Consider the following 26,762-nt stretch of genomic DNA (forward strand, 5'->3'; position numbering starts at 1 on the left):
CTAAACATACAGCAAAGGCAACAAAGGATTGGCTCAAGAAAAATCACATTAAGGTCATGGAGTGGCCCAGCCAGTCGCCAGACCTCAATCCGATCGAAAATCTATGGAGGGAGCTGAAGGTCAGAGTTGCCAAGCGACAGCCCACCAACCTTCATGATTTAGAGAGGATCTGCAAAGAAGAGTGGGCCAAAATTCCCCCTGGTGTGTGTGCTAAACTTGTGGTTAACTACAACAAACGTCTCACCGCTGTGCTTGCAAACAAAGGCTTTGCCACTAAGTATTGAGTGTGTTTGGCAAGAGGGATCAAATACTTATTTTCCTCATTGAAATACAAATTAATTAAAATATATTCTTTAAAATTATATTCTGGATTTTTGTCTTGATATTCTGTCTCTCCATGTTAGAATATATCTACCATTAAAAGTGCAGAAGGATAGTGTCTTTATTAGTGGGCAAACAAAGAAAATCAGCAAGGGATCAAATACTTCTTGGACTCACTGTATATATATATATATATATAAAATGAAAAAAATATTGCAATGTCTGTGTTTCCGATATTATGCAGCCAGTATTGAGTGAAAGGATTTTTATATTTTTGTAATTATTAAATACATGAAATAAAGAAATTACATATATATAAATTAATACATATATACACAAACATAGGTTTTTAAAGAAATTTCAATATTTCTTTATCATATATATATATAAGTAAGTATATATACAGTGGGGGAAAAAAAGTATTTAGTCAGTCACCAATTGTGCAAGTTCTCCCACTTAAAAAAGATGAGAGAGGCCTGTAATTGACATCATAGGTAGACCTCAACTATGAGAGACAAAATGAGAAGGAAAATTCCGAAAATCACATTGTGATTGTGCCAACATACCATCGCTGGTATGTTGGCCCATTCCTCCATGCAGATCTCCTCTAGAGCAGTGATGTTTTGGGGCTGTTGGTGGACAACACAGACTTTCAACTCCCTCCAAAGGTTTTCTGTGGGGTTGAGATCTGGAGACTGGCTAGGCCACTCCAGGACCTTGAAATGCTTCTTACGAAGCCAGTCCTTTGTTGCCCTGGCAGTGTGTTTGGGATCATTGTCATGCTGAAAGACCCAGCCACGTTTCATCTTCAATGCCCTTGCTGATGGAAGGAGGTTTGCACTCAAAATCTCACAATACATGGCCCCATTCATTCTTTCATGTACACGGAACAGTCGTCCTAGTCCCTTTGCAAAGAAACGGCCCCAAAGCATGATGTTGCCACCCCCATGCTTCACAGTTGGTATGGTGTTCTTTGGATGCAACTCAGCATTCACTCTCCTCCAAACACAATGAGTTGTGTTTGTACCAAACAGTTCTACTTTGGTTTCATCTGACCATAAGACATTCTCCCAATACTCTTCCGGAACATCCAAATGCTCTCTAGCAAACTTCAGACGTGCCCGGATATGTACTGGCTTAAGCAGGGGAACACGTCTGGCACTGCAAGATCTGAGTCCCTGGTTGTTACAGGTCTGTGACAGACAGAAATCTTGCTTGTTTGTAGGTGACCAAATACTTATTTTCCACCATTATTTGCAAATAAATTCTTTAAAAATCTGACAATGTGATTTTCAGAATTTCTTTTCAGTTGAGGTCTACCTATGATGTCAATTACAGGCCTCTCTCATTTTTTTAAGTGGGAGAACTTGCACAATTGGTAACTTTTTCCCCACTGTAAGTATAAGTATTTTTTTCTTTGAATTTCTGACAGCAGTTTCTGCAGCTTTGAGTCTGCCTATCTGTGAACCAGCTTTGTGATTGTATTGTGGGACTTGGCCCCTGCTCTGAGACTTTTCTGTGAGACAGATAATGTGGAAATGCACTCAAATGACGTAGTTTGACCAGATAAGATCTAAGAGTGCCATTGTTGACGTCTCATTGTGGTTACAGTGGTTTGCCTCTTTTTCTTTTCTTTTTTTTTGCTTTCCTTTCTGCGAAGGCACAAACTTGCAACAGCTGCTTAGCTTATGAAAAAAAATCACAAGCATAGTTTGCATGCTGATGCAGAAACTTTTGTTTTTACTTCAAACTATACATGCATGAATACATTTGGGCAATTAATGTATCAATTAAATACATACTTTTAAATGTATTTTGTTTGTGACCATGTGACTATAGTTCTAAATAAGTAATCTTGCTTTTCCACAGGCTTTGTGTTCAGTGACATCTGTTGAATAGTTCTTGTTCTAAATAGTCTTTGTTTTGTGTCTCCTCCAGATGATCCTGTGGGACTGGGACCTTAAACAGTGGTACAAACCGCAGTATCAGGTCAGCCTTTATTCCATGTTTGGTTCTCTGCTCAGTGCCGTGGTGTGTTTGCTCTCCCTGATTTTAAAGGGTTAGTTTTACTCATTGTTTAACCACGGTGCACTTACGTCACTGCGGGCAGGCTTTATTTTCTTAAGATTAATATTGGCCATGCAGTTGGATAATCTCCTTTTGAATCCATGTAACATTCCTTAAATGTTTTAGTAGATTAAAAAAATTTCCTGAACTTTTAGAAGTCTGAGACAGACTTTATAACAGGCCCTACATTTTTCTTCCTTGCCTTTTTCAGGTTTTGTGTGATTTTTAAGTGATGCTAGGTGTTGAAATTCTGTGCTTTTATTGGAGCATCCAGATTACTTTTGTACCATAGTATATGGGCTTATCAGTATTAGTGAGCCTATCTATCTATCTGTCTATCTGTATATCTATCTATCTATCTGTATATCTGTATATATGTGTATATGATATAAAATTAAATAAAAAGGTCACCAGAGTTGCCAACGTTTGCTGGAACGTTTTATGTAATTGGTAATTGTAACTTATTTATATATGTATAAAATCTGTACAGAGACTTGTTTTTATACTTGTATTTGTGTACACTACCAGTCAAAGGTTTTAGAACACTTTGAATTTTCCATTGTTTTTTGACATTTAAGTCCATTGAATAACTTGCAATGATACAAAGTCCTGTTACCTAAAATATACAAAGGTATGCAGCAAACTGCTGGAGCTTTTGAGTAAAATCAACTAAAAACTACTAAAAAATGATTTACATTGTGGGAGGAAAAAGGGCTACAAAACCAGTTTATGGATGTCATTGGTTAACAATATACAGCTAGTCAAATTAGGCTTTGACAGCTAATGTAAATAATTTATAATTTACAACCCCCTTATCTACATTAATTTAAAAAGGGTAGGAAATGTTACAACATTCTGCACCTCAGTATTTTGAGGTCATTGTGCATTCAGATTCCTCTTATAATTATAAGACACTTAATAAAGAAAGGCATATTGACCTCCTAAAGTGTTGCTCTGTTCTTTGAGAAATTACAGATTAAGAGGGACAGTTTCCTACAGCCAAAAGCTCTTTAAAACTAGAGAAAACTAAAGAGATCGGGTACAGGAAGAGGTCTGACAGATTCTCATGCATAACGTCATCAAGTTTCTGAGAGTCAATAGCTTGTGTGATGACAGCAGCTCACATGACAACACCTGGTAGCACATCTTAACACTGGACCAAGTGTCATTTTCAACAGTGAGAAGAAGACTTGGAGCTGCAGGTTTTTGGCAGAAAAAAAGTCAACGCTAAGATGGCAAAACAAGCAAAGCATGCTTGCGTGGGCAAAAAATGGCAGAAAGAAAATGGGGTGTTCGAAAACCTTTGACTGGTAGTGAATGTTAAAGCAGCTGTACACTGAGGGTCACATCTCTAGTCTCACAGAGATTTTTTTGTGTGTGTATGAAATTTTGTAAGAGGGCTGAAAAGTGTAAACTGTTGTTCAGAAAGCATTACAGTTGCGGTATCAGGACTGGCATCTGTAAAAATATTTACAATACCCAGTCCAAATTGTAAGTATTGCATGTTTATGCTATTGTGTTTTGCATGTCTCTTCTTCTTGCTCTTTCTTTTCTCTGTGTGCTTGTTTGTGTTCCTGAGGGCATACATGGTGTTCTGCACCAGAGCTCTTAAGGCTCTGGTCATTAACAGCAGGGTCTCATAAGCGCAATAGAAGAGCAGGCTAGCAGCTAGTCTGTTAGCATGCAGAGGCCTGTTAGCCCCTTCCATCTGGCCTGCACTGAAAACTGCAACAAGGCCGAGTGGATTACCCTCAGCTTGGCTTACATAAGGTGGCTTACATAAGGCCTGCCAACTGACGTCAGAGCTCAGAGGAAGTGCTCGCTGTGCGCTTTTCACTATGCACACGCACACACAGGTTGTAGCCATACCAGCACTCTGCTTTATTGCTTCATGGCATCACGGCCCGGCTACAAAAACCCGCACTTCGGAATCAAACACAATTCGTGTAATGAACTCACCATGTGCTCACGGGCCGGAAGATGGATTAGACCAAACTAGGATTATAGACAGCTGCACTTCTGCTATAATATCATTAAACTTATGTTTCTGTGAGTGGATTTCAGACCAACAAAATGTCCTGTTTTTTTCATCATCACAAAAGTGCTCTACTTTTAGAAGTGCTTAGTCTTAAAAGTCTTCCTTTAGCAGATGAGCTGTCCTGTAAAATTCCTGCGATGGCTGCTGTAGCTGCAACTTTCCACTAGGGGACATAAGACGACCCCTAGACTGTCAAAACAAGTGTAGGTCTGCAGTTGTCACCAGAAAAACATGCAGAATAGATGTGCATCTAGTGTATCTGAGCAGTGTGAAATACATATTTAGGCATTATTTCTTGTTCTGTTGTTCTATGTCCTCAATGTCTCATTCACATCGTAGTGTGTATATATATATGAATTAAAACAAAATTATAATAATTGCCATTGTTTTAAGAGCTTTAAGCATTAGGTGGGTAGGCCAGGGGCAACTGTGGCAAGGAAAAGCCAGAAACCTTGAGAGGAACCAAGACTCAAAAGGTCGGCAGTGGATAAAAAAAACACACAAAAAAAAAGCATGCAGAAATGATAAATATCAATCTAATACACTGTATTAAATTAATAAAGGAATAGAAGTGAGCCTAATACAACAGAATTGCTCAGATATAGTCACTGAAAACCAGTGATTAATGTTAGAAGTCTTATTGGGTGGAAGGACATTTACCATTGACATGTTAACATCATTATGTGAAGTGTGTTAGCAGTAATGGCGTCAGTGGCTTCAGTGATCTTATCTGTGCATGAGTGGAGCTTGCTCTTGGGACTTGCAGGTGGCACCATGGTGGTCAATCAGGGACACCCAGTCAATATTGATCTTACATCAGCATCAAACTAGACAGAAGGGCAATTCAGCAGAAACATGCAGATAGGACCAGTCTAAACTATATCTAGACTAAGTCTAGTTTAAAAGAGCTTTATTTTACCAGTGTTGATCATCAGACTGACATTCAAGACAGTATCCAAGTCAGTCACTTTCTCAGAATGCCTATCAAAATACTGTGCTCCTTGCTAAAGTGGGTCTCATCTTGTGGACAGTAATATGGCTAGTGTATGTGTGTGTTGTGTCTGCAGGGTGCTACTTGTGGGAACGGTGTGGACCTTTCAGTAATAAATGAGGCAAGGAGCGTGGTGGCGGAGCTGCTGATGGACTCCTCTCTGTCTCCGCACGTTCTTTCCTCGCTGCGCAGTGTCAGCAGCCTGATGGGTGCCTTCTCAGGCTCCTGCCGGCCACGTGTCAACCCCTTTACTCCATTCCCAGGCTTCTACCCCTGCGCCGAGATGGAAGACCCAGCCGAAAGGGGCGAGAGGAAGCCCCTGAAGGTAGGAGAGCAAACTAGGTTGAGAAATGGTGTAAATGGATTTAGCATCAATTTAGGCTTGTTTACTGAGGCTTACGTCTGTAGTTTAACTAATTTAGCTAACAAATAATGAAAGCTTATAACTTATTAGCATTGTGCAAACTACTGGCCATTTGTGTACTAATACTGTTTGTTTTTGCCTATGTGGTATAGATAAGTGTCAATACAAAATATATCCATGATGCACTCACAGAACCAGTCGTTTTTTGAGTGTGGTTACAATGGACAGTATTGTCCCACAATGCAATGCGAAATGAAAATAGAGAAGCTACTCTTGTTTGAAAAAATGGCGGATAGCAATGCGGGTGCAGTGGCAATGGTGGCAGGAGGACTTCCAGTGAAATGACATGTTGGCAAAGAAATGTTCCATCACTTCCTGTTGCTAAAAAAAAATGTAAACTATTGTTTACAGGCACCATGTGTTGATGAAAGCCACAGTAGATCAAATGTTACTTAAAATATTTGTTTTGGAAAGCAGACAAATGCTAAGGCCTCTCCGAGCTTCTGAAAAAAAAAAACTAGAGGAGCCATAAAGCACAAAATACTACTACTACATCAGTGATTGTTTCACACATGTACACAACTTGCTTTTACTGAAGCAACTAGGAATTCTGTTGAAGTAGATCCAGGAGCTAATCCGCATCCATGTCAAGTTAATTGCTGGTATTGCTTTAATTAAGTTATTTGAATTAAGCAATTTGAATATATTTGCCTTTGTAGCCTCAGACAGTTGGTCCCTGTAGTGAACATAAAGCTTTCTTTGTAAAAAGCTCTGAAGCTCTCGCAAGTAAAGATTAATGAGTGTGCAACCAATGGCGGATTATTTTGAAGCAAACTTGACATGACTTGTAAATGTCCATAACAAGAGTTTCAGTTTAACTTTTTTTTTTTCTTTTTTTCCTACCCCCTCTCAGGGCCTGAGCAGCAGAAACAGTCTGCCCACTCCTCAGTTGAGACGGAGCTCTGCCTCCTCCTCACTGCCTCCTCTAGAGACGCTCTCGTCCCCTCGCTGGGAACGCAGTAACGGAAAGAGACCTCATGCTGAGCTCAGTGGTGGCAGGTCAGCCTCTTAGCCTTGGCTCTGGAGACCAGAATACACGCCACACTCACAGTACTACCTACTAAACTATTGCCACTTCCACTGTTGTACCTGTTGACAAAAGCCTGAGGGACGAGGCCCATCCGTTCCTACTCAGAGACAGCCTCAGCTGCTCTGTAGGACGTCACAAATATAACTGGGGATGGGACAGTTTTTAATTATTGTATTTATAAGTAGAGATGCCATTTGTTTTGATACCAGATTTCTAGCATCACTCCCTTCCTTAGTAGTTGGTCCATACTCAAGTTTTCAATATCGGTATCAGAAAAACTGGTATCATCAACTGGTATCATCATAACTGGTAACTCTAAACATAATTTAAACAGTATGTGAGCTGTAAACTGGATCTGAAAAGGGTTCAGAACTGTAGATAGTAGTATAAATATTGATGTTTTTATTTATTTTTCTATTGTAAAATAAATACAGTAAATGTGTTCAAGAAAAGTTATAATCATCTCATCGTGTGACTATAATACCTGTGATTAAATCATGTGATATAGAACATTTTCAGGGCATTTTACCAAAACATGTTTTTTGTAATAAATTTGTCATACCTCATTTCTATTGTTTGTAGTGGTATTTGAGTTGTGCTGTTTCATTGTTAGTCCTCAAGGTGGCAGTGTTGAACAGATGTTTGATAATAATTGGTTTTAGAGAGAAAACTCTCTCCATATTGTTTTATGTGCAGCATCTTACAAGAACAAGAAACATAAATGCAAGTATTGTGAACATCACCTGTCTAATTTATACTGCAATGTTTCCAACAGTCAGGGGTCTTTCTCCAATGGTCCCAACAGCAATTTGCTGACCATCCCCAAACAAAGATCATCCTCTGTCACGCTGTCTTATGGCCACACCATTCCCAGAAGACCAGGTCAGTTTTGTATTCATCAAGGCAGTAAGTGTGTTTATTATTACATTATATGACCTTTAAGTATATAATAATAATACTATAAGTAATGATGATACATTTTGAATTCATCAATTCCTTGATACCTTACCAACACACCTGATTTAGCTTATTATTAACTTATTAAATTAACTTCACAATTTACTGTTTGATTAGCTGAACCAGGGACTCATATAAAATCACATAATATAATAATATTGTTTATTTTGTCTTAACATATAAAAGCTTACAGCCCTGATGAATTTAAGTTTACTTACAGAAGCACCTATATATGAAAGATATGTTCATACCACTTATTCTGATATTGAAATAACCTTAGCCTTCTTCTCAGGTGCATCTCCGAGTCTGAGTCCCGTCAACTCTCCAAGCCACAGTCCACCCGGAGCTCCTGGCTCTTCACTGGTCACCCGCTCTCCAGTAGAGTTTCCAGACACAGCTGACTTCCTCACCAAGCCCAGCATCAATCTGCACAAGCCACTGGGCTATACACTCAGCTCGCCAGACTTTCAGCAATACCGCAGCCCGGCCTCGGCCCTGCTGTGCACCAGGTACCAGCTAACAGCCTTGATTCTTTAGAAAATGTTCAAAAGATGTTTTTCCCCTTACAGCTAAAGTTCACCAACTGGACAAACATAAACATTTGTTTGGTGTGCCATACCCATTTTTGCAGTTGCTCTCTCCTTATTTGTGCATATATCATGGAATTTTATTACAGAGTGGATTATATTATTCTTACAGATTATGATGCAGTAGAATTACCACCCTCAGATCTTTTCTACACCTTTTCTTACTGTTTTCAACAGTGATCACCAACCCTGCTTCTGGATATGTAACTTATTTCTGCCTCTGATCAGGTCACACCTGATGCAAGTGATTGGCTGTGTTAAAAATAGCCTACTACATTGTTCTCTAAAGTAGTAGGTGGTGTTCCGTGTTTAATACATTCTTTTACCTACTATTCCAGTATGCAGCCAGCGCAATATGCAAGATATATATCATCCTATAATGCAGTGTGGAAGAGTGGCTCGCAATGGTTGCTGAGCAGACTTGACACTAAGAAAATAGTTCTGGTCGGTTGAAGTGGGTAGAGTCTGGGTAGAGATGGGTAGTGTCTAGTCATACACCTGTCCTATAGTACAGAGAATGGTACATTACAGTAGTTGTGGCATACTGATATGAAGAGTAGCATTAGGTATGCACTATATACTGCTGCAGTATACAGTTCACTGTGTGCTATTTCAAACACAGCCATTGGCTTTTATAGCCATTAGTTGTTTATTAGTTGGACCAGGTATGTGAGCTTGATGTATAGGAGGTAAACCCCAAGAGAGCTGCATCTCCAGGAGGAACGTTCGTGACCGCAGCTCTGTAGCCTGGCCTGCTGCATTTATTTTCATTCAGCTAATGTGATAAGGAGAGCCAGAGCAACCAGTAGACAAGTGGCTTGTGTTCTGTGTGGATCTATAAAGGTGTGGTCCCTGCATATTTATTGTATTTTATTTTATTTCTTTATTCTTTTTTATGCACAAACATGTTTTTCATTATACATAAATTTTCATATTTTAAATTCAGCTAATACGCCAATCAGCCATAACATTAACACTCCCTTTCCTAATATTGAGTAGGTCCCCCCCATTCAAGGCCTAGACTCTGTAAGACCTCTGAAGGCAACCTAGAGTATCTAGTCCAAAGACATTAGCAGCAGATCCGTTTAAGTCTTGTAAGATGTGAGGTGGGGGCTAAGGCTATAGACAGATTGCATCAATGAGTCAGCTATGCCAGTTCACAGGTGATTCCCACTTTTGGTAGGTACTACCCACTGTATACCAAAAACACCCCTTTTGGAGATGCTCTGACCCAGTGATCTAGTCATCACAGTTTGACCCTTGTCTAAGTCGCTAACATCCTTATGCTTCACCATTTTTTCTGCTTTCAACACATCACCTAAATGTTTGCTTGCTAATATATATATATATATATATATATATATATATATATATATATATATATATATATATATATATATACACACCCCGTCACAGTGCCACTTTAGATGGAGATAATCAGTGTTTTCCACTTCACCTGACAGTGGTGTTAATGTTATGGCTGATTGGCGTATTTAAAGATTGTGCTTATTTTCACTTGAAAAGAAAACAAAACATGTCAAACTTCAAACATCATAGCATGGCTGCTGTGTAAGTTTCTGTTTTTACACCAGTTTTGCTGTGAGGTACTGAACGCAGAATTAGAATTAAACAATCTGTTTTTGGTTCTGTGTCTTTAAGGCTGACATATGAACGTGATCTCTGTTCTGTTCTGTTCTGTCCTAACTGCCTTTTAATTGCTTCTTAGTGTCCAAACATGGATTATATGAATATGGTAGTGAACAGTGTGTTTAAAACCCTGTCAAACTATTTTTTTGCCTTGGGTTTGAAAGGTTGTATTTAATTTTACATGAAATGAGCCCTGTATTTTGACGATAACCTTTTTTTGTGTCAGTTGTGGGAGGCAGATGCTAAAAGGCGGTGCAAGCGTGGAAGTGGGTGAAAGTCACCTGCCGTCAGCAGCTGATTTGCAGAGGAGACGGTCAGGTAGGCTTTGACCATATCACCTCACTTTTTTCCCTCATGTTATTTCCCAGCATCACTACTATTACATTGCAAATAGTTGAGAGTTAAAAAAGAGTTGAAAAGCAGTAATGTGCTTTAAAACATCACTATTGGTATCTCTTGCTCCTGGGCTCCCCCTACAGTCTGAAACGTGTAATTGGATGTCCGTAAGAGACAAGCGATACAAAATGATGATTAAAGATGTTTGTATACAGTCATGTGAAATAATTAGGGCAGCCATTGGAAACCTTTATCTTTATTAACTTTTTAAACATAAGGACATTTGCTCTTCATTTGAAAAACGTTTGAACACCCCCACATTTATTACTAATTAAAACGCCTAAAATTAGAATCAGCTGCAGCTGCAGATGATTTTGGAGTTTTGGTTTGCTCTTGGATTGGTAGTGAGTGAGTGGTATCACCATGACCAGATCCAAAAAGTCCTCCTGAAAGAAGATTGTATATGTATTTCAGTCTGGAAAGAGATTAAAAAGATCTCAGAACAGTTAGCTGTTCCACTGTAAGCAAAATAATTTGCAAGTGGAGAACATTAAAAACAAAGGCCAGCATCAGCAGGTCCAACAGCAGACCACAAAATGCATAAAGAAGTATCCAATAACCCTAAACTTTCATCACAGGACTTAAATGTAGCTCTTGTCACTGTTGATGTGAAAGTATAGGATCTACTGAAAGAGACCACACACGTTTGGGGAGGTGTGCAAGGAGGAAACCCTACCCTCAAAGCAAGACTAAAGTTCTAGACAAAGACCAGGACTTAAGGAACAATGTGCTTTGGACAGATGAATCCAAGGCATCAATGACCACTAGGAGAGCTTTCAAATTGCGTCTTTTAATAATGTACGCATTATGACAGAGCAAGTGCTGATTTGCTTCCGACCTGAGGCTTTAGTTGTTGTTTCTCCCAGTGTTTTTCATCAAGCTTTTGGCTGTCTTACTCTTTTGGAGTTTGGATCCATATTTGTCACAACAAATTTGTTCATTTTTGAAGATTTGGTAAATCTTTCTTTTAATACTGATCCGTGATACTCTCAGTGATGACTGATAATGGACCTTCCACAGCTGAGGGGACAGAATATGGCGGGGACAGCCTGATCAGGGAGGAGAGCATGGAAGCAGAGGCTCAGGGAGAAGGCACTGCAGCTGCTGGAAAGGCCAGAGAGCGAGGACAGTCTGAGGAGGACAAGGAGGAGGAGGGAGAAAGCTTGAATGTGGAGCAGACTCCATCAGATCCTGAGGTACAGTGACCACACTGGAATAGTACACATGCCTTTTTTTAGCCCTGTTCAAAGCTTACTTATTGCATAATGCATAGGGTAAATTAAGGGTCATACAAGAGTCAAATGATTTGAAGCAGCAGTAAAACTAGGTCAGAGCTTTCGTACTCATACTGGAGGGCTGTGTTTTTATTATGCTTGAAACACCTCATTCAACTTAAGCCAATCCCCTCTTCAGGCTTTCATACCACACCCTTTGATTTCACGAGTACATCCGGAATTAGTACTGTTGACAACATTCATTTTTTGTGCTAGAGAATTTGCATCCATAATATTAATCAAAGCAGTTTTCTCAGTCCAGTTGGTTTTAAGGGTTTTCTCACTTTTCTAAGAAAATTCTGTCCATGACCTGGAATGGCCTCTTTTTGATTCAGCACATTCTGCACAGTCTTTATTGGCCAATCTGGTCCTCGTTAAAACAGCCAGCTGTTGAACAGCCAGACCAAAACTAAAAAAAAGGTTTTTAAGCAATTGTAGTTTAGAAAGGAAGCCAGCCCTGCGTCTCTGTCCTGGTTCTCATGCTTTTGTGTTAAATGTGGCAGCCGGATTTATAGCACTGAGGTCTCTGAACAAGCATGCAGCTGATGAAGTGGCCTGGGGGAGGTTGGTGGGGGACTAGGCCATATGAGGCCATGTGTGAGTTGACTGCAGGATGGTTTCTGTTTTTGCTGATCCATGACCTGCTGAGTAATGTTTTGGTTAGGGATTCTGGTGGGAGAAACTGGTTCTAGATCAGTGTAAAATTGCCATCTGTTGCTTATTTTGCAGGGCGAGCAGGAGTTTAAGTTGGACCCCTTGCTGGAGGACCATGAAGCTCTGATGGAGAAGCTCAATAGCTGGAACTTCCAGATATTTGATCTAATGGAAAGAACAGGAGGGAAAACAGGGAGAATCCTCAGCTATGTTAGTACAAAGAAAACTTGTGGCTTGACACAGTAAATAAAGTTTTTCTTGATCACTCACCCATTCCTGAGCTACAACTAGAGATGGCACAATACTATATATTCTTTACTGATGATGTTTGGAAGTCTTGGATATTCAGTTTACTAAGTAGTTTAGTTTAAGTTCATTTTATTTTGAGAACAGCAAACATAATATGTAGGTTATTACATAATGCAGTACGAAACAAAATTTACACAATAATTTATTTGTTAAAGTGACAAACTGTAGGTTCAAACTGTCCAGACCCAAATCCCTCATGATAAAATAAGTAGAAAAGAGGGTTTCTTATGTGGGTCAGTAAATAGACTCCAAAGAAATCGAAATGTCTTTTTTTTTAAAGCTCTTATCAGAGTATATTGATCTTAAAGGTAGGGGCTACTGTATTTATGGCATGTTTTACACAAATGAAGGTAGAAATAAAATAAATATATAAAGTACATTAGTATCCTTCTGAGTGATGGGAGCAGAGGACCCACCCCCCCACCCCCCGTTATGCGCCCTGGATGGAAGGGTGACTGTGATGATAAGGCTAACGCTGAGACAGCTGTGCCACTCAGGACCCTTTTTTTTCTTTTTTCTTTTTTAACTTTTAATTGTTTACTTGATTTTCTTTTTTTGCTTCTATTTCTGTTCCTAATTATATCTGGTTTTATTTACCAAGAATAACTCAAGCCAGAAAAGTTAATCTTGCGCAAGACATTTATAACACTTGTAGTTTAATTGCAGTTCAGTGTCTCTGCTTGTGATTGGCACATTGTATTATTTCATAAGCCACAATGGTGATGATCCTTTACTGTGCTCTGTGTTTAGTCTGTAATAGTCACTGCTCATCAGGGACTTTACGCCTCAGTGACAGCCTGTTGTGTCTGTCTTAATGAAGTTTTGTTTGTTTGGCTGTCTCTCAGGTGGCGTACACTTTGTTCCAGGACACGGGTCTGTTTGAAATCTTCAAAATCCCCGTCCGGGAATTCATGACGTACTTCTGCGCTCTGGAGAACGGCTATCGTGATATTCCCTGTGAGATTTAAATTAATGTTGTCAAAAGTAAAACTTTGAAATGACATGCATGAAAGCATCTGCTTTGGTAATACCACCAGTAGAGAATGTGCTTCATTGAAAATTGTAGATGAAATTATGTCGTTTAACAGCAGACTTGAGGCCTAGCAGCAAAAACCAATGTATTTCCTCCTCAGATCATAATCGTGTCCACGCGACAGACGTCCTCCATGCGGTCTGGTATCTCACCACGAGGCCAATCCCAGGCTTTCAACAGATCCACAATGAACATGTGACAGGAAGTGACACAGGTACCTAGTCGCTTGCAGCCAAAGTCAGCCATTCCAGTAATCAGTACCACAAATAATACCACATCGTTTTCCTTTTTATTATTATTATTATTATTACTATTACTATTTTATTTTCTCTTTTCTCACTCAAGGGGTCTAAAAATGTATAGGCCCAGTAGTCTCTCTGCTAATAATATCACAAGTTCCTCTGATCTATTGGGAATAAATCAAACAGTCTGTGTGACTGTGGCCAGCAATAGCTGCCATCCAATAAGAGAGCCTCCATTGTGATTGAGATCAGAGGCTGCTGCTGCCGCTGCTGCTGGCTCAGCATGTTCAGGACTTATTTTAAGGTTGCTGATGGCCCTTTTAATTTCTCAAATGGAGTGCAGTCTGAGTCACTCGGCTGCTGTAGCCACTCTGCATGGGAGAGCAAGAGGGGCCTGCGCTTTAGAGGTGTTGAATCACACGGTAACAAGTGACTTCACTTGCTGGCACATGCTTCTGCAGTGCAGATGATGCCCATTTGGCCATTTTAACTATTCTAGTGGAGTATACGCTAGTATGCCAGTAGAATAATGAAGTTTTCTGTCAGTGTGGAAAATTGTTATGGAAAAATCTTTTGAAAATGGGTCCACAAAGGGGCAAGAACATGTTATACACTTGTTAGTGTGATTACTTTATTATGGTATTTACACATGCAGTTATGTAGCATAAAACGTGGTCCATTGCTGAGCATATTTTGGAATTATGGTTTGTATGATAATAAAGAAAACTAAAATGTGAAAATAACTGTTCTTCTCTTTTCAGATTCTGACAGCGGCATCTCCCCAGGCAGAGTGTCCTATGCCTCTTCTAAAAGCTGCTCAGTTTCAGACAACAGTTATGGTTGCTTGACCTGGAATGTCCCTGCCCTTGAGCTAATGGCACTATATGTAGCAGCTGCTATGCATGACTATGATCACCCAGGTCGCACAAACGCCTTTCTTGTAGCTACTAATGCCCCTCAGGTAGGTTTCAGGCACTGAGAACTTATGTCTCATCAGGTCTCCTAGGTCAGCACCATCAACTAAATGAAATGGTGATTCTGTGATCAGCAGATGAAACATTTATTCATACCTTTCATTCTTTTTCTTCCTTATCCTTCTGGTAGGCGGTGCTATACAATGATCGTTCAGTTCTTGAGAACCACCATGCTGCCTCTGCATGGAGCCTTTTCCTGTCACAGCCCGAGTTCAACTTCCTGTCCAACTTGGACCATGTCGAGTTCAAGCGTTTTCGCTTTCTTGTTATCGAGGCCATCCTCGCCACAGACCTAAAGAAGCACTTTGATTTCCTAGCTGAGTTCAATTCCAAGGTGATGAACAGACATTAAAATATTTTTTGTTTTGTTATGTTTTTGTTTTTTTTGTTTGTTTTTTTTTTTTTGCTGTAAAATTTGGATCTTGTCTCTAGTAAACCACAATCACATTGCCAAGTTTTAATTCTTTCTTTTTTTTAACCTTTCCCTTCTTGTTAACAGGTTAATGATGTGAATAGCCCAGGTATTGACTGGACTAATGAAAATGACAGGTTGTTGGTATGTCAAGTGTGCATTAAGTTGGCAGACATCAATGGGCCTGCCAAAGAACGCAGCCTTCATTTAAAGTGGACAGAGGGCATAGTGAATGAGTTTTATGAGCAGGTAGGTGTTTTTTTTGTTGGTTTTTTTAGGTTTTTTGTTTTTTTGCTGTACAGTTGTGAGAAGTCATGTGTTAATTACATTTCATTTTATTGTGAAACTGCTGTTTTTTTGGTACAGTTGGGGTGTCTGTTTTAGTTCATCCCTGCTTAAAGAAACTGCTTAAACCAGTATTTTGGTGGGAAGGAACTTTGTGTCTCTATTCGTTTCATTTCGACATAATGTGAATCTGGCAGTTCTTTACATTGTGCCACATTTCATGATGAATAGACCAAAAGCAATGGCCCTAAATAAATAAAAGGTTGTTTTTTTTTTTTTTCCTTTTCCTATATTAGAAGTATGACAACTATGTGCAGCAGTGTTGATATACGAAATCATTTACAGAAATCGGTCTTTAAGAAGATGCTTAACATGTATATAACAATAATTTGAACAATTAAAATTATTATTGTAATGTGAAACTAGTATAACGACCTGGGATGGTGCCAGGTACATGATTAATTCACATATAATTCAAATACTAAATAAACATCGATTAATAAGAAACCTCAAAAGTTAATGAAATTTGTAACATTGCAAAGGGATTTCTAAATTTTCATTAGCCTGCAATCTGGGAGAGAAACATCTTGTACCATTTCTGCTTCTGCAAAGATCAGTGAAATGGCCTGCCTGCTGTATAGTCCTCAAATAAGTGACAAGGAGCCTCGTACTGACAGCTTAGTATCCCCAGGCATTTCTTAACACTTGTTAATGGTCTCTGTCTACCATATGAAAATCATTGAACAAGAGTGGCATTCATGGGAGGTGACCAGAGATAATGTTCTCCAGAACCAAATTGAACATCTGGACGCCCTACAGGAACTTTGTGGACAGATAAAACAAAAGCTTGTATAAAACAAAACACTGCTTGCCAACACCAAACCTTATTCCATCTGTAAACTATGGTGGAGAAAGTATAATGGTGTGGGGGTGCTTTTGCTGCCTCATGGCCTGGAGGGCTCGCAGTTCTTAAGAAACAAATGAAGCAAGCTGTATCAGCAGAAAGTCAGGACATGTGCCTGTGATGTAAAACGTAAGATGTTGGGTCACGCGACATGGCTAAAAAAAGTAATTTCTTAAATGTCTGATTCATAGGGCGATGAGGAGGCAGGTCTTGGATTACCCATCAGCCCCTTCATGGACCGCTCCACACCACAGCTAGCTAAGCTGCAGGAGTCCTTCATCACGCACATTGTTGGGCCTCTCTGCAACTCGTACGATGCAGCCGGACTGCTCCCAGGCTACTGGATCGATGAGGAGGGTTCAGAGGAGGAGGAGGAAGAAGAGGAGGCTGAAGACACTGAAACTGATGATGAAGAGCTTGAAGACCTTCACTTAAGTATGTGTTGTCTGACATGTGAGCCCTGCAGGTTTGAAATCACTGTTTTGTAAAGTATTAGATTGGTTTCAGCCTGAGCTTCTGCATAAGACTAAACCCAGTCTACCATCTATGCATTTTACTCAAGTCTACCCTGCTTCATTTTGTGGCTACCAATGTTTATGATGGTCTGCACAATCAAGGATTTTTTTCTCCTCTAACCTTATGTCTGTACTGTCCAGGTAATCTGCATAATTAACACTGTGCCTTGATGCATTTTGATCATTTTGGAATGCATGTTTCGCTAAGCATCAGTGACTTGACTCAGAATTACCCATGCTTGCACAGATGTGCGACAGAAAGTTCCCTTATCAAGAATGGAAAGACTGTTGCTATCACTCACAAGCTGTGAAGCCAAAGGGGTTACTATTCACAGTAACAGATATTTTGACTAGGGGTTTGCAGACTTTTGAATGACCGCCTCTTCTGATTGGCTACTACATCAAACTATCACAAAATAAAAATAAAAATCTAAAACTGTGCAATAATGATGTGTTTAAAGCAACTCTATGTAGCATTTGTATCTTAAAAAAGCAGTTTCAAAATTATGTTGATTCTCCACTGACTTGTAAAGGGAGAAATACGTTTCTGCTGTTGCTGTTCCGGGCCTGTAACTGTAAAGAAGTGGGCAGGATAATTTTTGTGAGAACTGTGTAACACTGAGTAACCAGGGTCATATTTGTGTAAAATCTGTCCTCCACCTGCTTCGTTCACTCTCTGTGATGGTTCTGTTTGTCTCAGCTCGCCCAGAAAATGTATGTGGCTTAAAGTGCAAACTACACTTCCTGTCTGTAAGGGGAGCCAGGAGTTAGAAACCTCCATAAATGACAGCTCTAGATGACTTAAGGAGAGATTTGTACCTGATGTGCTTCTGTTTGATCCGTGTGCTTTGCAGAATCCCAGAAGGGCCGGCGCCGTCTGTTCTGCAACATAATGCAGCACCTGACTGAGAACCATAAAGAGTGGAAAAACATCATAGAGGAAGAAGAGAAGAGCAAGGAGCTGGGTCTCCAGCAGCAGCAGCAGGTTGATGGCCCAAGCCTTCCTCCTTCCTCCTCGTCCTCTGACGACATCCAGGTCATTCAAGAGGAGGCAGAAGAGGAGGAGCGTCAGTAGCAGCAGGAACGAGATGATTGGCCTGAGTCATGAAGCTGTGGGAGGGGCCTAATCAAAGGGGTGTGATCACTTCTGCCCCTCCCTCTCATCCACCAAAACACACATATACTAACTGTTCTACATAGGACACAAACACACAGCCCAAATTGACACACACCGGAAGACCCTGTCGGATCTCCCACACTGAAATTCGTCACTGTGCCGACACTCTCTGACGCTAATGCAGTTCACGTTGTGTTGAAGAAGAAGAAGAAAAAAAAACAAAACAAAGGCCTTACTACTGTGAGAGCATCCTTGCTGCAAATGGTGGGAGCCCCACTACTATGCACTTTCACCCCATGGAGAATCAACGGAGGACGAACACAGCTTTGAGGACACTGACTTTGTGTGCCGTGATGTTAAAAAAAGAACAGAAATAAGTGAAAAAAGGAGTTAGAGAAACCCTCCATGATTACTTGGCTGTGATGCTGCCTTGAATGCAGAGCTCCTAACTCTCCTGTAGGTACTTCTAACAATTATTTAAAGACAAAGCATTCAAGATTTGAATGAAAAAGCGTAAGACTTTTCAAGTAATTGTCACTTGTTACCAAAGCGAACAGTTCAAAAACATGAGGCCGAGACCATTTCAGGCTCAATGTCAGGAATACTCGAGAAGCATAAATCAAACGTGCCTGTCTGAACTTTTTCATGATTTTTTTTTCTTTTTTTTTTTTCTTCCCTTTTCCCTCTCCTATGTGGTCCAAGTGATGGACTACGCAGGCTGCACTGTGTGTGCAGTTCCCTCCTCATGCTGGCGACACGAAACACTGTATCACTGAACTCGTACATGGAAATGCTGACATTTGACTGAAAAAAAAGATAAAGACAAAAAAAAAACGAACATTTACTCCTGCATCGTTTTGGATGCTTTTTTATTCATGTGTACCACCTGCCTTTTGTTTTAGTCTTGTTGTTGTATGTTTGTTTGACGTTTTGTGTGTGCGCTCAAGGATTTATTTTTTTTTTTTCTGGTCTTTCCTCTTCAGGAATGCTGAGTTGCCAATTGTTGAGTTTCCCTCTGTGAAGTCTAACCGTGTTGAAAGCATGGAGTACAGAACAGGAAAACTGTTCTAATGAAGGGATGTTGCTTAGTTTTGTTTTGTTTTTGTTTTTTTAAATATATATATTTTTCACGGTTACTCAGGATTCAAGTGGACCGATCGTTCTGTTGGGACAGTTTGAGTCAACAATTTCAAACACTCTTGTATGTCTGACAGTTTTCATTTCAGAGGTAGGGAAAGGGGTATTTGTTTCTGTTTTTTGTGTATGTGTGCGTGTGTATGTGAAGAACTTGAAATTCATACGGAAGAAAGATGCGCTCCACATGAGCGTCATCCCACACAGTGACCACTATCCCTTATCAGTTGCCCCCAAACTAGAACAGCCTTGGTGTATCCCTACCCCTAACCCCTCAAAAAGTCTTTGATAAGAAGTGGGATCCAAGGAATGTATTTGATGATGAAGCGTTTGACGTAACAGCTGTCTGTGATTTGGGTTGGCTTTGGCTTTGAGTTGCATTAACGTTGGCATTATGTTTAACATACACAATTGTTGGTTCTTGTTTTTGTTTTTCCTTGTTTTTTTCCTTATCTGTCTTTCTGATCACACTGCAGACACACACACACACACACACACACACACACACACACACACACTTTTACTGAACATAACCATTGCCAAACACAACCAGGCCAGTGCATAAATTTGAAGTGATCCAGGGTTTCACCTCAAAAGCTGTACACTTTTTTATATTTTCTTATTCTTCACCACAAGGCAGGTTTAATACTAATAGTTCTATATATTTTTGTCTGAAGCAAGAACTCTAGGCATTCCACTAGAAAAAAAAGGATGAGTGCTGGTGGGAGTGGGAGACTGACACGTCCCTCTCCTTCATGACGTTTGTTGTTTGTTTTTTTGCGTTAGTTTTTTTGTTGTTGTTTTTGGGGGTTTTTTGGTCTGGAAAGTTCTCAAGTAGGCAATGTAAATCAAGATAGTATATTTAAAGAAAAAAGAAATATAAATGTGCACATTTTACTACCAAACAAGTGTTTAATCTCTGCACAGAAAGAGTATCTGCATATATATATATATATATATATATATATATATATATATATATGTATGTATATATGTATATATATATATATGTATATATATGTATAATATACACACACATACATACATACATTTTTTTGAATATATATATATATATATATAATAAAATGTATGTGTGTGTGTGTAATATATATATATATATATATATATATATATATATATATATATATATATATATATATATATATATATATATAATGTTATATTTTTTAATTAATCAACTGATTGCGTCTGTTTTTCTACATACAGCCGGCATATATTGTACATTTGGGAAACCTGTAATTATCAACTTTGTTTTTAATCTAATACTATGTGTTTGGGTGTGGTGTTTATTATTATTATTACTATTATTATTATTATTAATAATAATAATATTATTATTATTTTGGGGTGCACTGTTTGTGTTCCTCTGCATAACCACTTTTTGCTGAGATCCCCCTCCCACCCTCACTCTCAAAGCTGGTTGCTGTGAGTCAGCTCACTGTGACAGTGCCAAGCCCCCCCCCCACCTCTCTCTCTCTTTCTCTCTCTCTCTCACTCTCTCTCTTCCCCTCTGCTGCCAGTTTTTTTGTCATGCACTTTGGCCTGTGTTCAGCATATGTTCTTCATTTTAGGAGTGGTGGAAGGGGGTTCTTTCTGAACCAGCCCTTGATCACTTCCTTCAGATACACTCACTCTCACCTGCATCCAGGACTCCGGTGGGTACTACTCGCTGTCACTTCCGCCCTCATGCTTCATAGCCTTTGTCAGGGTAGGGCAACGCTGAACCCGCAGAACGGCCTCATTTCTCCCTTCGTTTTAACGTCTGTCTATTAAAGCCAGCTGTGTGTTGGCTCCTCACTGTGCATCTTTTTGTGCTCACACTTCTCGTACGCCACAGTGCCCTCCATTATCATCATTGTTGCCACCACCACATTTATGAACAGCTGTCACCTTTTTATGTAGCATTTAGATAGCAGTGTCTGATGTAACCGTTTCAGCCTTTTTGAAGTTGTGGGGAAAATTTTTCACTTTTTTTCTCATTATTTATAGATGTCATAAAAACACCATCCCTGAAAATAACTTTAATGTCAGTGTCATCTCTCAGACCCGTGTGTGTGTGTGTGTGTGTGGTTTTGAATGCAGAATTTACTTGCTGTTTGCAGTCAGCCGTACAGTCTTCAAAAAGGGCTGCTGTAGAGAAAGCCTAGTCTCATGTAGAGGTGTAGCCTTTCAGCCTCTAAGCGTTTTACAGACATGTTTTACCCTCTCTCCTCCATGGCCAGCATGATGCAGCCGAGCATCCTCTCTTCACATGCTGCTGTTTATTTAGCTTGTGCTCACAGAGGAAATCCCAGTCATCCTCTTGGGTAGAGCTGATCGTAGGATGACAGTTGGCGGATGATGAGTCCCTAGTTGCAGGGTCTACCCTGGACTGTCCACATCTTCCTTGTAGGCTGCGTTACTGTGACAACCTAGCTTCAGCCAAACTGCCCTTTCTGCCACTCCACTTCAGCATCTCTAATAGGAGTTAATCTATAATAAATCGTTTTGTACAAGTAGTCTCCAGATTAAAATAAATAAATAAAATCGATTGTAATTTAGTAAGATATTACATTTTACTTTTTTTCAGAGTATGGTTAGGGATCGAGTTTGTCTTGTCTTTTTGGACATCAACCTTTCACAAATATTGCACTTTGGCCTCCCGAGACAAAATGTCTAGGCACCTCAGCTTTAGAGGATTTGCTCTCCCGTTAAACCAACTGTTTGCAATTACAGGATATACAGTTAGTTTACTCTGTATGATGATAAAAAATATGTGAAAAGCTAAATGTATAATATGAATTCGTCAGTGCACGCCATTTTTAAATTTGCCTCTCTAAGCAATAAACCATGACCGTGAGCCAGTAGTTTTGGAAATAAAATTAGCGATTTGCAGTAACTTGCTGTAAATCGTAGGAACAGTATGCCAAAAGTCCCAGCAGGATTGAAGCTGTATAAACTCTTGCCAGCTTGGTTTTGGATTCGGTATAACTTGGCCGCAGAAGCGTGGGGAAGAGGTCATTTAAGGAAACGAACAAAACCACAGGCCACCATGGAGAAGCACATTAAAGCACACTCAACTCGTACTGTATACTATCAAAAAAAGATTATTTGTCTGTTTATTCATTGTTTTGGGTCCTAACAGAGTCATGGTTTACAGTACAAAGCATGATATATGAAAGTAAAGCTATTCATACATAGAAAAGTGTGTAAATACATATATATATATATATATATATATATATATATATATATATATATATATGTATATGTATATATGTATATGTGTGTGTATATATATATATATATATATATATATATATATATATATATATATATATATATATATATATATATATATATAAAATAGAGCTACTAATGACAGCACCAGGAATATGGAGATAACGTCCTGCCAGACGATTTCCACTGAGATAAATCTGTGGGCCATTGTTGGTTCAGTGCTGATATATGGCTGTGATCCCAGGAGTTGAGCAGTGTGCAAAGCTTTCTGGGAAAGGCAGCTGCTCTCCTTTTGCTTGGCCTACTGCAGAAATGAGGGAACCGTGTGTTCTCATTTCAAGGAATGTTGAAAAAGAGGTCTGTAAAACTGGCAGAGAGGTAAACTCTGTAAATTATTGACACAACACGCCTTCCCTTACATTGACCACTAGAGTGCCTTGCGTGCTACACAGTGCTACACAGTGCTGCCCCCCCCCCCTCCTTTTTTTTCAGTTACGAAAGACATGTGAGATCCACTTTTGCTGTGGGGTATACGCAAATGAGTCCAGCTGTACATGTACTTTTCCATGCCTTGTACATAGCAGCTCTCATCACTTTCTGCTCAAGTTCTGTGAAACCATGTAAGGGATGAGTACAGAGAGTTTAGGCCAGCCAGTGGCAGAGGTCATTATTCTCTGCAGAAAGTGCGAGAGAGCTGGGCTGCATAGGTTTTCTCAGTAAAGTCCCCTGAGGTGAGAGAACATGTGCCATCGGTGGCTGGAAGTCTTACCGCTGTCTCCTGACAGCACATATGGAGTAGGGGAGAGGCTGCAGAGTCATGCCCAGTTTAGGTCTGAGGCTGGGAATGCAGCCCTGAGGGAACTGCAGGCGGAACCTTTGGAGCAATGTGGTGAAAAAGAGGAACATCTCCATTCTGGCAAGCTGCTCGCCAAGACAATGACGTCGGCCTGGGAAACATTACAACAGGAATATTAGGCATGTGCACAAACAGGTGGTCAATAATTAGGTTCTAACATTAGATCTCTGAGGAAGTTTCAGAAATCAGACAAAACGGTACCCACCCACTGAAAATGGAACAAAGGCATCTCGTCTGACAAAGTTGCCGTTGCTGTCCAGAAACCTTTCGGGGCAGAAGACGGCAGGTTCTCTCCAATACTTCTCGTCAAAGTGGCCTGAGTATAGGTTTGTGATGACCATTGTACCTCGAGGAATGGTGTAGCCACGCACCACTGTGTCCTGAGATGTGGCCCGGAAGATGCCCAGAGGAACGATGTTGCAGAAGCGCAGGACTTCATGCAGTACCGCTTCCACATACGGCATCCTCTGCTTGTCCTCCATGGTCGGTGCTCTGCCATTTAAGACTGTGTCAATCTCCCTGTGAACCTTCTCTGCACAAAAGAGAAGCCAGGGATGGATGTCACCTATTAGAACACCATTCTGATAATGGCTGATAATGATGGAAATACACAGATGGTGTACAGATCACCTACCTTGTATGCTGGGATAGAGAGCCAGGTAGAGCATGGCCCAGCGCAGGGTGTTGGTGGTGGTTTCCGTGCCTGCAATAATGAGCTCCCCGACTGAGAAAATGAGGTTCTCCCTGGAGAAAGAAGTGGCCTTGTCGTTTGCGCTCTGTTCCATCTCGTCCAAGTAGGCATCAATGTAATGTCTTGGCGAGTGCTGCACTCTGCCCTGGGAGAAACGCTCGATGATTTGCAGCAGGAAGTCATACACCTTGTTGGCATTTCGAAAGAGCTTCTGGTGTTTCCCGAAGGGCAGGTACTCGATCCAGGGGAATGCGTTGTACAGGAAAGCCCAGGCACTAGCTGCCAGCTCCACATTCTCACTGAAGATTTCAATCATGTGCTGAAAGTCTCGATCATCATAAGTAAAGCGCTGTCCAAATATTACAAGGTTAGTGACGTTTGAGACAGCGTTGGTGACCAGGTGCTGGGGGTTAAAAGGTTTGCCCTTGTGCATGTCAATGGCATCTACAAAGAACATGCACTCCTCTGAGATCCTCTGAAACATCATCTCTCCGCTGCCAAAGTAGCGGAAGCTGTTAACGGCCAACTTGCGGTGCTCGATCCAACCACGACCGTATTTGCAGTTGAGAAGTCCTGGAACGTGAAATAAAGTGAAGGAAGAGTTCACTGAAAAGAAATGCTTATTTGCTTTGGTCTCTGGAGTCTGATCAATGGCGCAGTGTCAATTCCTGGAGCTGCATCATGACTCATTCTCATTATAAAGGCAAATAATTCAGGAAGTTATAATCACGTAATGATCAAGGTCCTTAACAATTGGCACACATTGGCTGAAAAAACTTAAAATGTCTTATAAAAATGTGAATTTGTAAAATTTCCTTTCCCTTATTAATCCTTGTAGTTCCACAGCATTTGAACTTCATCACGTTTCACACAATTAACAATTAAATTATTTTTATAACCTGGTTGCATGATACTTTTGACTGACCTTTCATCTCTAGTTCAGCTTTCTCACCCCACCCATTCTGTCTACTTCTGAAATTTCTACGACTTTCTTTCCTCCCTGCTGGGGGAAAGAAAATTCATAGAAAGTTTTCTGTTGGTTCCTGGCGGTTCATTTCTGACGTATTCGGTGGTCTTCCCGTGTGATGTTTTACAGGAAACGTGTTTCCTCTAACGATGAGCATTAAAAGCAGTTCTCACTAGTTTTCAGAAATGAAACCTGGATTAATGGTTTACACGAGAGACAGCTAGTATCAGAATTCAGCCACCGGTCCATCTATATTGTCCTATCATGCCATAAAGTACCATTCCTGAACATATTTGTAAACCACCAGGATCCAACTGCAACCTCTAATGGGTTTCTAAGATTTCTTTCCAGCAGGGGAATCCTAATGATTTCAGTCTCTCTGGTTAATTGAAGACGTTCCCTGTGACTGCCAAACTCTTTCTGCAATGGCTGGGACTTGCAAAAAAAAAAAAAAAAAAATGCAGACAAAGACATTTGTCTTTTTATGAGGTATAAGAACAGAGTGTCACCACAGTCCTACCTCCCATTTTGGTCATCTTCTGGAACAAGGGCAGAGATGGTCGGTCTGCAAACACTTCACTCTGGTGATAAAGGCACTCTTTAATGGCATCATAGCCGTTCAGAATGACGGTTGAGATTCCTCCCAGGTCCAGACTGAAGATCTGGAGATAAATGAAGGAGGGGGGGGGGGGGGCAAAACACTTGATTAACTGAGCCTCACGCAAGACGATCAGGTTGCCAGATACCTTAATGGAGAATGTCTCTCAAGGGTGGCTGGATTTGACCAGAAACGGAGGATACAGTTCAGTGTGGCAGCGGCTCTTTCAGTGGGAGGCATGCTGACTCAGCACGCCTTGCTCGCTCTGTGTGCAGCTCGCTTGCCAAAACTGCAAATGGCAATGCAATCTTTTGTTCTCCTCTAAGCAATCTCTAATGCAGTGGAGAGCTAGTCGAAGGGTCGTGTGACACACTTCAAATATCCATCCGTGGATCTTTGTCTGCAGCTATGCCCAGTTAAATATGGAAGAAAAAAAGGACCCCCCTCTAAAACTATATCCTGTAGGTCTTCTGCAGAGAAAGTGCTGAAGTCAGTTTCCACCATCATCCCCACATTATTCACACACTGCCACTGGTGTAGTTCTGAATTCCCCCCCGGCTTGTGTTAATGCTGACTTTACAGTGATCAGAAGCCTGTCCATACCTGTCCATAGGTTTCACTCTGCTTCTTCATATAGACGTGCGGCTCTACGGCGAGAGAGAGAATGTTCCCTATGATGGGCAGAGGAGTGGGTCCGGGGGGGAAGCCTCGGGGTCTGCGCTGCTTCACCAGCTGCCGAGCCACCAGCACAATGAAGCAGGTCAAAATCAGGCTGCACGCGTACGAGACGCCCTTTTCGCAGGACACATAGACGAGAGCTAGCGGGCTGTACGTCGCCTCCATTCCTGTCATCCTCACACTAGCTGTGCAACCTCTGCTTTCTTAAAACGCCTCTCTCTCTGCTCTCAGTGAGAGTCCAGCATTTCGCTATCCCCCGCCTCTGAAGGGCTAAGATTGGCCAGACGATCACACAGGATCGGTACTTTACTATTGATCACGTTTCGTGGATTTGTTGTCTGAATAAACAGCGGCTCGTTTCACTCCATAGGGTGCAAAACCAAACTTGCAGCCTTGGACAACTTCATAGGACGGACGTTTA

The 26,762-nt window shown here is 40.5% G+C and overlaps 2 protein-coding genes across 2 annotated transcripts in view; one reads left to right on the forward strand and one right to left on the reverse strand.

Annotated features, from left to right (window-relative positions):
* pde3b (phosphodiesterase 3B) overlaps positions 1-19,583 on the forward strand; it is a 71,151-nt gene extending 51,568 nt beyond the window's left edge. Inside the window, exons 2-16 of the mRNA XM_072661238.1 lie at positions 2,260-2,310; positions 5,494-5,742; positions 6,695-6,840; positions 7,647-7,753; positions 8,121-8,337; positions 10,289-10,380; positions 11,479-11,654; positions 12,462-12,596; positions 13,541-13,652; positions 13,829-13,942; positions 14,732-14,931; positions 15,075-15,278; positions 15,444-15,605; positions 16,737-16,980; positions 17,915-19,583. Coding sequence (XP_072517339.1) covers positions 2,260-2,310; positions 5,494-5,742; positions 6,695-6,840; positions 7,647-7,753; positions 8,121-8,337; positions 10,289-10,380; positions 11,479-11,654; positions 12,462-12,596; positions 13,541-13,652; positions 13,829-13,942; positions 14,732-14,931; positions 15,075-15,278; positions 15,444-15,605; positions 16,737-16,980; positions 17,915-18,135 — 2,430 coding nt within the window. The 3' untranslated portion in view covers positions 18,136-19,583. The remainder of the gene's footprint in view (positions 1-2,259; positions 2,311-5,493; positions 5,743-6,694; positions 6,841-7,646; positions 7,754-8,120; positions 8,338-10,288; positions 10,381-11,478; positions 11,655-12,461; positions 12,597-13,540; positions 13,653-13,828; positions 13,943-14,731; positions 14,932-15,074; positions 15,279-15,443; positions 15,606-16,736; positions 16,981-17,914) is intronic.
* A 2,986-nt stretch (positions 19,584-22,569) lies between these two features.
* cyp2r1 (cytochrome P450, family 2, subfamily R, polypeptide 1) lies at positions 22,570-26,553 on the reverse strand. The gene is made up of 5 exons (XM_072660060.1): positions 26,267-26,553; positions 25,586-25,727; positions 24,042-24,671; positions 23,613-23,939; positions 22,570-23,498 (listed from the first exon to the last, which is right to left on the reverse strand). The coding sequence occupies exons 1-5, from the start codon at positions 26,513-26,515 to the stop codon at positions 23,317-23,319; spliced, it is 1,530 nt and encodes a 509-aa protein (XP_072516161.1). The 5' UTR covers positions 26,516-26,553; the 3' UTR covers positions 22,570-23,316.
* Between the last annotated feature and the right edge of the window lie 209 nt (positions 26,554-26,762).

Source organism: Salminus brasiliensis, chromosome 17, assembly GCF_030463535.1.
Source record: "Salminus brasiliensis chromosome 17, fSalBra1.hap2, whole genome shotgun sequence".
Classification (NCBI taxonomy): Eukaryota; Metazoa; Chordata; class Actinopteri; order Characiformes; family Bryconidae; genus Salminus; species Salminus brasiliensis.